General features: G+C 38.2%; 1 protein-coding gene across 2 annotated transcripts; it reads right to left on the bottom strand.

The window, feature by feature from the left end:
- Nucleotides 1-279: 279 nt before the first annotated feature.
- On the bottom strand, nucleotides 280-2808 carry LOC311267145 (regulator of G-protein signaling 21-like). 2 transcript variants are annotated; one of them, XM_084370011.1, is made up of 5 exons: nucleotides 2558-2808; nucleotides 2396-2464; nucleotides 2239-2300; nucleotides 1980-2146; nucleotides 280-1292 (listed from the first exon to the last, which is right to left on the bottom strand). In XM_084370011.1, exons 1-5 carry the CDS (start codon nucleotides 2608-2610, stop codon nucleotides 963-965), a joined length of 681 nt encoding a protein of 226 aa, XP_084226137.1. In that variant the 5' UTR covers nucleotides 2611-2808; the 3' UTR covers nucleotides 280-962. The 2 variants fall into 2 exon arrangements, with proteins under 2 accessions (XP_084226137.1, XP_084226138.1); XM_084370012.1 differs by lacking the exon at nucleotides 2396-2464.
- Between the last annotated feature and the right edge of the window lie 8047 nt (nucleotides 2809-10855).

Here is a 10855-nt window from a genome sequence, read left to right as displayed (position 1 = left end):
TTTCAAACAGTGTTCTGGGGACCTTATTTTCCTCTGAGAGCAGCTTGTTTACTCAGTTTTGGAAAAAAAGATCTATATTTCTCAGTTTGTATTATTTCCTCATTAATATTGTAAATATTAAAAATCTGAGTTTAAATTTCTTCTCCAAAACAACATGGTGCCCCTGAAGCTGGAGCTGATTTCGGCCATGGGATTCCAAACAGACTGCGACCCAGGAGGAACCCCTCTTTAAAATGACAAACTGACATGTTTATTTGAGGGAGCTGGAGAGGCTAAATGATCTACAGCAGACTCCGTATTCAACGTTCCTGCTGGTTATTGTTTGTGTTTTTCTGGTGGGTGCGATAACAAGCAGAGAGCGATCAGGGTTTTCAAAAATAATCACCAAGCCTTCACAAGTAAAATGATACAGGTTATAATAAATATCATTATTATTGTCACAAAAGGTATTTTTCTCATTATTGCACACAACTCTTTATCACCTCTTGCGACCGATCCAGTAGCTCAAAATGTAATTGTGGTTGTAGGTCTTCTCAGTCACCACTAGGTGTCAGTAGCATGTCAACTGTACACAGGATGCATTTTTATAACACACATGGTGACATAAATAGTTTTGCTGTTTGGTTAATGAGTTCTTGCAACAGTTCGAACTATTTGTATGAATTTACCACAAATCATACTTCGTATGATGAATACATGTCACAATCATTTACATTTTTATAAATATTGTTCAAGTTCAACAATCCTGCAGTCATTTACATTTCATTTGATAGGCTGGCTGTCTCAGCCAAAAGTTCAAGTTTTACTTTCGTTGATATCCAGTGTTCACTGTGCACCAGATGGCACCTCCTGCAGTATGTTATGTCCATTAAACTGGGACAACTTTAAGTCTTGTCAGATGTTATGTTGTTGACATTTTGAAGAAAGGGGAAGTGCCTCCACCGCGTCTGTCAACAACCGTCTCAGTCTGTGCAACACTTTGCAGCATCCACATGCACAATGTCAGTCCTCGTGCAAAGACAGAGCTCACTCTGCAGAATGATTGGTTTTATATCATGCTGTATTAGATCTCCAGTGCTCTTTATCTTCAAGGCCTTTCTGTGCTTCCCAGGGCCTCTCGGCTTAGAAGTTGCATCAAAAAGGACTTTGTATTGCTCTGACTGAATGAAGCGTGGGAAGGAGCCGTTCTCCATCAGGCTGTAGATTTTCCTCTGTGCAACAACAAAACATGATGGACTCGGTTGCTGGAGACTCTGGCTGATGATCTCTCTTGTGTAGAAATCTATGTTAACCTGCAGAGACGTGTTAAGCAATACACAGGTAAAATAACCGAACACCACTGTTCCAGTTTAGACATTTATTGTAGACACAGTATGTGCCGCCACATGCATCATTGCCACAATCAGAACATTACTATTTAAAACGCTGGCTGCTGTTTTAAAGGTGCAATATGTAGTTTTGGGGAATGCATTGTAATCAGAAGAGAAAGATCTTCACTGACTATGCCTAAAACCAAATAAATAAACTCTCTTTGTTTTTATGACTGAAAAAACAAACTGACCTTAAAGGACAACACAATTTCACACTGTTGTACTTTGTTTATATGTGGCGGACCCTGCCACCTTTCTAGCTTCAAACAGTGTTCTAGGACCTTATTTTCCTCTGGGAACAGCTTGTTTATTCAGTTATGGAAAAAATAAATATTACTGAGTCCGTCTTATCACCTCATATTTATTGTACATATTAAAAAAAGAGTTTGAATTTTTTCTCCAAAACTACATAGTGCCCCTAAAATGATTCAAGTCAGTAACTAATTTGACCTTTTTCTCAAAAAAAACAAAAAACAAAAAACATATGCACTCATTGTCACTTGTGCAATAAACACATACAGAATACTGATGTGCAAACTATGATTTCTTCATGCTAACCTTATATTTGGGTTTGAGCACATTTTGCTGCACAACAGAGTTTCTTTTTACCTGTTTAGGAGAGTCGGCCTCGACGAACTCCTCATAAATACTTGCTGCTTTCCGTGTCAGCTCCTCTTGACTGTCAAAGGATTTGAAGTGTTCACAGGCAAGCCAGAAGTCCAGATTTTCCTCGCAGAACTCTGATTTCAGAAATTCTCGAAATGCTAATCGTCCACCTTTCACACAAGCAAACATAACTTCATTATAAAGACAACAGGCACCGACCATGATATTAGTTTTGCATTGCTTGAAGTAGGAGGGAAATTACGTTTCTGGGAAAGCAGTGCCTCCAGAGATTCTCCCAGTAGGCTTGCTTCATTTGTTTCCTGTCTGCGGACGAAGGAAAAGGAAGATTTGTTAGCATTTTAAATAAAACATTAGACAGCACAATATTAATACGCAGCATGATTAAATAAAAAGAACACCTGCTGATTTTCTTCCATGGTAATGGACTCTGGATGAACTTATGTATTCGGGACTTCCATGCATTATGTCTACAAGAGAAGTTAACAGTAGATATATTAAAAAAGTCTGGCCATCCCAGTTGTGTTAAACATTGCATTGTGAACGAGACATGCTGTACTTACATTCTCTTTGTGTCCTGGAGGCCCAAAGATGTATTCGAGAGCCCATTCATCATTGATCTTGAGTTACACTACCTCCTTTGTGAATTATATATAATTCCACTATATCTCTCTGTAAGCACGATGCTCTGAAGCCCCTGAAAATTCTTCCATAGATTTCCCGGCAGGTTTCCAACCTCTCGGCCTCACCACTGGATCCCGACTGCCTCCTTTTACCGATGAGGGTCAAAGCCGGAGTGGAATCCGGCTGTGATGTCAAGACACCACGTTTCTCCCTGAGCTTGAGGGTCTCGGCACTTTTGCTCCCTCCCTTGTGTCTTGCTATCTTTAACCTCTGTTGACATACAGACTGATTGTTACATAATGACAAGAAGCCACATGAATGTTCAAAGTGCGTCAAACGTTGTGCTCTTCCTTAATTTATCACAACACCCATCACATTCTCCTCAGTTAAGTGCATTACGTTAGCTTTTGAACGTCATCCAGCCGCTTCGTTATTCAACTCACCATTCAAGTCTGTGCTATTCTTAGTCACAGGTCAACAAGTCACAAGTTTCTTTTGGCAGTTTGGCTTTTTGGTTGCTGTTCCGTCTGTGTGTCTTCACTCCACTACCACTGTTAGTTCTTCATTGTTTTTTTCTGAAAATGCTGTTTATTTCATGATGACACAAGAAATTAACAGTATTTAAGAAAAAACAAAAAAGCCACATGCCTATGTATAAAATCATATTTAACCAGTAAGTGTGTTTAAAGGCGCACTATGTAGAAATTTGAATCAGAAGAGAAAGATCTTTAGTGACTGATCTTTACTCTTTGTTTTCATGACTGATTAAACTGAATAAACAGACTGACCTTAAAGGACAACACAGTGTCATACTGTTTTACTTTGTTTATATGTGGCGGACCCTGCCACCTTTCTAGCTTCAAACAGTGTTCGGGGACCTTATTTTCCTCTGAGAACAGTTTGTTTATTCACTTATGGAAAAAATAAAGAAATATTTCTGAGTTTGTGTTACTACTTCATTAATAATGTAAAATTTTATAAATTCTGAGCTTGACTCTCTTCTCCAAAACTACATAGTAACCCTTTAAAATATACATATTTTTGTGTTTGAAACTGTCATTTTGAAGGTGATATTATTGTCACTTGGACGTTGGAAGCTGAGATATGGTGAAAGCTGTTTTCTAGAAGGGACAATTCAATATCAGCTGAAGTAACTTTAGTCTAATTGGTATTTGGTAAGGTTCAAAGGCCCAATCTGTAAAGTTTGACCACTTAAAGACAGGTACAGTGTGTTTAAACATACAGTATAATTGGAGTATGTTTAAAATATTCCTTACAAGCTGTTTGCATAAAGTAAAACAAACAGAGATTTGAGCTGCTGATAGCATTAACAGAGGTCTGAATAGGCTTAATTATGGATATTATATTTCAGTGCACACTCTCTTTGGGGCAAGAGCAATTACTCTCGGATAAATCACTTCAGTTACTTTCTCCCCACTCAGATAAGTGCCTCTTTAGAATTTAAAGAGTAGCAGCACTTTAGCAGATAAGCAAACATTGGCCGAGACCATCAGCAGCACAAGGTCACAAAATGAAGACGGACACTCAACAAGAAATTCAGTTAATTTGGAGTTCAGATGGAATAAGACCAGAAAAACAGATTATAAACTGAGAATATTCTGCATATTGAGATCTTATAATTAAGATTTCCCAGTTATAAATAGCCTAGTTTAGGGAGAAAAGATATGATGGGTGTGAATATGCAGATTAGAAGGAGCTAAATCAACCTGTTTCTCTTCTTTTCCTACATATTCAAAGGGGCTCTGTGGAACTTCTGTTTTGTGCTGGAAGCTGGCCGTTTACTTTAGCAGACTCCATTTCTAATCTAATGTTAGCTACTGTGGCTATCTGCTATCTGCTACAATCTGCTCACATATGGCTTATAAATGGCTCCTTGTTAGATTGAGCTTCTTAAATGTATTTATCTGATGTGTTAAGTACGGTACTACATGTGTTGAAGGATGCAAAGGTGGAGGGGATGGGTATGGAGAAGGAGGACACACAAGTCTTTCTTTGATTCCTTTGGCAATGCTAAAAGTCTACAGCTAGCAACTAATTTTGGCGCAGTGCTGTTTTGAGGTAACATCAGATGCAGTGGTGGACCCAAAAAAATAAATAAAAAGGACACCGCATGTATGCGTCAGGGCATGTGATATATTGTTCGAAAGGTAAGGGGACCAACACTGTCATTAGCTACATTGTCTCAGAACAATAAATGTCTATACAAAATTGAACTGTAGCAACCAGCCAAAGACAAGATTTCCATCCGTACAGCCACACGACCAGCAGGGCTGAAAATGTTTTGGTCACAAGTGAAGAAAACTGAAAAACTGCAATTTGAACTGTTAGGTAACGCCACAGCTCAGTGTTAGAGTCTGAAAGGAATTATTGTGCTGTCCTTTTTCTGGCTCTTTATCAAAAACATATTAAGGCTCATCCGTCGTTTTTCTCGGACATCTTTAGTGTGATCAAAATGTACGCGTGGTATGACTGTTCTTTTAATAGACTCTGAGAGTTAAAAATAAAACACAATCAGCATATGAACGTGGGCTTTGCAATGACTGGTATGTGAGCTGTTGAACACAACACCATTGTGAGTGAGATGTTATCACACAAACCAAACAAAACCGGTCTGGACGAGACTGAACTTGAACTTACCACTGAAACTTGAACTTGAAGAATTTGCGTGTGATTTATGGGAAAAGGTTTCGCTCTGTGGAAAAGGAAGTAGCAGTGAGAGTGGCTTCACAGCCATCCAAAAGTCAGCTGTAAAGGTTTTATAACCTGAAGCTTGAATGCTAGAAAAAGTGCAGGTTGACACAATTAACCCCATGTTCTTTGAGTATGCCTTTATCTTAAGCAGTATAACTGATCCTGCAATTAACAACAAAACAATGCCCTCATTAAGTTGTAATATTCCTCAGAAAACTTTAATCCTTTAGATTAACAGCAGTGGCCATTAGAACAAATTCAGCCCTGTTGCCATATTGAAATTTTTGATTTTTTTGGGATTGAGATTTCTGCAATCCACATCCAATAAGAAATTACATGAACGATATCAACATTCACATTCAAATATCAATGTATGTGAGCTGACTTTCCTGTCAGGAGGCAGAGGGGATGGTGGTGGCATGCCAGGGCAAGATGTTTGAGACGGTATTTAACATTTGTAAGTGTGAAACTGACTGGATATTCTGAACCAGACGTCGAGACACTATCCAGCCATGTTTGTGACGACAGAACCAGGTCAGCCAAGACATGATCTCAACTCAAACAAGTGGATTTTGTGCTAAAAACCTAGCCAGATAGCGAAGCATTGTCTTAACATAATCCTAAAGAAATGTAGAGTTTCAACATGTTCATGGTTTGCATAACTGTACATTGCCAACATTTTTTTGTTTGTTTTTTCATTTGGGTTGAGCAAATCAGTAAAATTCTCCTGTCCAATGCAATCAGCAACTCACAAACTCAGTGTTGGGGCCTACATTGTATATGTATAATTAGCTATGCTGACTGTAAAATATTGCTAGTAAACACACTTTTGAAGTTACAACTACAGTTGTGATTTTATTCCTTTTTCGGTATGGATTATTTCTGGAGGCCTGAATATAAATATATGGCTATTAATGAATGACAAACAAAGAAAAACAAAGAAAACAGTCGAGCACAAAACAAAGAAACATTTTGTGAAGCAGAAATGCTTATTTTGAGTCCTATAGAAGCCCAATCAAAACATTGCGTTGTGTTACGTTAGGTTACGTTAAGTTATGCTATGCTATGCTACGCTACATTACGGTCAAGGTTTGGTTAGGTATAGGCACAAAACATACTTGGTTATGCAAATAAATAAATAAATATGCATTGTATGTAATTTCTGGTGCCAGGGGGCTCTCAAACAAAACAACACAAAGAGTGTGGGATCATGGGAGCTGTGGTCTTTTGTCAAACTACCACCATTACTGATGAAAATCCATAAATGTTGTTTGAAAGCATAGACGCTATATATTATATCTTGAAGAGATGCCAGCTCATCTCATAATTACAATTTGTGCAAAATCAGCAAATCAAGAAAGAGACCATTACAGAATGTTATGCATGCAGTTCATCCCCATTCAGTTACATTACTGCAGTGCACTCCTCTCTGCTTTTCTGCCTCACACAACAGAACCCTTCATAAACTTCATCTGACTCTAAAATGTGAATTAATCTATTCAGCATGAATTAAAAGCATTGCTGTTATATAAGCTGATACGACTTTGTAGGTCACATGATTCACTATTAAGGTCATTGCTGAGGAAGTAGTGTAAACACAGGCAGGGAAGCAAAACAGAATATCTAGGTCTGCTTTTGCATGAGCGTCACACCATTACCTACATAAAAACCCAATGTGATCACACTAATTCAGGCCACAGAGAACAAGAATATGCACGCACCTGTTACTTTCTGATGTATGAATAAAACTCATCAGAGTGGGTCATTGTCATCTTTGATCATTGTCATCATCATTTCAAGCTTTTAGCGTCTACGTGACTCGCACAAATTATTTAGTCAAATCTTGCAGCATATAAAACTATGTTGTTGTAAATTAAGAAGTTATACAACCCCTATTATACCGTGGATCTAAATATGGAGCCTAGATTTGCATGGCTGTAGTCAGTCGAGTATACTTTAGATCAGTTTTTACAGCTCTGGCAACCAAATACAAGGTTGAAAAAAGTTTTATAACTTTCCGTCTGCATTTCACATCAGGCCAGTGTAGTGGCTAAGTGGTTAAAAGGTGGTTGCATCGTTGGGTTTAACATGTTTAAATGATTGCTTACATGTCAACGGGGTTTTCCCTTGTGTGCTCTAGCTTCCATTCACAGTCTGAATACCTGCAGGTCGGGTGGGCTAGAATAGATTTGCTAGATTTAAGACCTAACCCTAACCCTGATACTAAATTTTGCCATGTGGGTAGAGGCAGTGAGAAAAATACTTGTTACTAACCCTGTATATACAGATGAGGTTTGACATTTGAATGCTGGCATGTGGTATATAGTCAGTCCTGCTTTCAGCTTAAACTGCAAGTTAAAATATGGACAGTGCACTCTTGGTTTTTGGCCATGTTTGCAGCATGACTCGCGGATGGCAATGATGGCCGGTCCACCACTTCGGTCCAGACCGAATTTCCAACTAACTTAGTGATCATCTTTAATGATTTACTGCACATTGGCAATTTTGGCTTTTAAATATCTTGACAGCTTATGTATGGATTGTTCTGAAAATTGTAAAAGACATTCATTCCCCCTGTATTGTTTTGTGCCGATATTCTTGTCGCTGTCAGGATGAATTGTAATAACTTTCAGGATTTCCTGACCTTTTCTCATTTAGTGCCAACATCAGTACTTGGTTTAACATCGAATATCTGCAAAACTAATAGCACTCCCATCAGCCTCAGTGGCACTTTGTGTTTATTGTTAATTAGCAAATGTTCCTAATGCATGCTAACATGCTGAATTAAGATGGTGAGTATAGTAGACATACTAAACATCAGTTAGCACAGCCATTGTGAGCATATTAGCATGCTGGTGTTAGCGTTTAGCTGGAAGCACTGCAGTGAAGTACAGTTCAGAGAGAATTCATCTGACCCCTCAAGAGGTTGCCTGTTTGTTATATATATACATTTAATATGAGGTACTTCAAGATTTTTGACATTCAGCTGGTTGACTTTCACTTTTACCAGTCATATCATTTTACCAGTCAAGTCATATTTTAGCACCATATCTTCACTTTTATATAAGTATGACTTTGGGTACTTTTTACAACACTACCCAACTGTTGTTGTGTTTGGTAAGTGCTGTAATTTGTCTAAATGCTAACAATTAAACCGTTGATGATCTCATTGTGATGTAATTGGTTATATCACTGACAGATTTTTTTTTAAAACCTCATGTTTGACTGAAATAGATTTTTATCTGGGCAAAAAATTTCCACATTGGAACATTTTTTTTAACAGCCACTGAAATAGACCTGAAACAAAGCCTCCTTTGTTAAACCGGTCGAGCAGCATCACACAGTAATCCAGTGACCTCCTGTATACAGAACCATGTAGTTACAAAAGGATGACTTCTGTCTTGTGACACACATCATGGCAAAACCTATGGCTTTCAGAGGTGAATTTCAGTGTGTGAATGTCTGAATGACTGAGTGGCTAGCTGTCTTTTACATCAATGGACCGTATATGTGTCATGGATTGCGTGACAACTTGAACATCCTGTCTCTCAGATGTGACCTCGATTTTTGTTGGTCTTACAGCATCTCGTAGTCATATGACTAATCAGTCGCCGGATCATTGTGTAACTAATAAACAGAGATGTGCAAATAAGGAAATAATGACCAGACAGGCAGTTGCCACAAATGTCAGTTTTAATACCTCAGCAGCATCTGAGTAAAGAAACAACTAACGACCTGTGTGAGAAATAAGAAGCTGAACTTACTGTGGTTCCCTTATACTGACAATTTATTTTCTATTATTGTCCAAAAGTACAGAAGACTTTCAGCGGCATTTTGACATATGTAAGTGAATCTGCTTGTGTGTGTCTGTGTGTGCTTGTGCAAACACAAGGACACAGGAGTGAGATTAAAAGAGGATGTGGTTGAGCTGTTGGATCTTAACACTTCTCCCCAATTTCTGTAACCTTTAACAGACAGATACCTGATGGGTTCCCACAGAAAAACTTCCTCTTTGGGGTTTTTCTGTGATATGCGTGTACTTTCAGTTTTAAACCCCTTTGCCTGCTTGAGAACAGTTTTTGAGGGTGATGTCTGATTGCTACACTGATAATTGGAAGATTGTAAAAACCAAAGGCTGAATGAATGGTGGGAAGGGCTCGAAACACATTCAAAAGCATGAAAGGCCGATGACACATGAAGGCTGATGTAAGAACAGATGCTGCGTAGGTGGGAGTGTTATTAGTGTAGGTCTCTCTGCGGTGCCAGTTGTTAACCCTTAAAAACCTCGCTGATCTCCATTAAAACCTGATGCTGGGCAGCCAGACGAAGTTTAAACCCACGGACTGGTTTCTCTTTCTTATTTTAAATTCTGGTGGTTACCACAAAGTTGCCAAAGACATCAAATGTGCAGGGCTGAACTGAAATGTGCTTAAGCTGATGTACAAGATATCTTGAATCTTTCAACATGACTGAATGGAACATGAATGGACTCAATGTGTCACTCTGTGCTAACACCTCATACTGTTGCTTCAATGAAATACAGGATTCATTTCACTCTTTCTGAGAGTTAGATGAGACAATTTGTACCCCACTTTGATATACCATATATGGTATGACCAGCGGCTGGTTAGCTTAGCTCAGTTTAGCACATAGGCCTACACTGGAAACAAAGGGAAGCAGCCAGCCTGTCTCTGTTCAAACATATTCTATTTGTGTATGCTTTCAGCAAATTATATTTAATGTGTTAATTTGTGAGCTTTTGAAGTGCTGGTAAATGGATTTTGTCACCTCTGTACACAAATAGGCTAGCTGTTTCCAGCATTTATGCTTAGCTAAACTGACTTCATGCTCAGTGTACAGATAGGAGAGCGATAATGTTCTCATCTAATTCTCAGCAAGAAAACTAAGAAGCATTTTTCCCTAAATTATTTGAGAAGAAATTATTTCTTTAAAGGTGCACTATGTAATTTTGGGGAAGAAATTGTAAACAGAAGAGAAAAATCTTCATTGACTGAATGTTTTAATCTAAATAAATAAACAAACTGACCTTAAAGGACAACACAATTTCATACTGTTTTACTTTGTTTATATGTGGCGGACCCTGCCACCTTTCTAGCTTCAAACAGGGTTCTGGGACCTTATGTTCCTCTGAGAACAGCTTGTTTATTCACTTATGAAGAAAATAAATATTTTTGAGTTGGTATTTCACCTCATTAATATTGTAAATATTAAAATTCTGAGTTTGAATAACTACACAGTGCCCCCTTAAGTACAATTTGGAATGTATAAACATAACAAGGACACGTAGCTTCAGAAATGTGAGTCACTGTACACTGTTCATTATTTCAAGAGCATGACTAGGTATTCATGCTGAACTGTGCTGCTGTAGACACTTCTAAACTCACCATAACCACAAGCCAGTAAACACTGTAACTGTGAGTAAATATGTGAATGAATGAGGAATGAACAAATGAATGAATGAATGAATTGGTGACTAAGTCAGGATTCTCAGGTTGATGTGTATT

Source organism: Pagrus pagrus (assembly GCF_965226575.1).
Source record: "Pagrus pagrus genome assembly, chromosome: 12".
Lineage (NCBI taxonomy): Eukaryota > Metazoa > Chordata > Actinopteri > Spariformes > Sparidae > Pagrus > Pagrus pagrus.
This window is presented reverse-complemented; position numbering and strand designations above follow the sequence as displayed.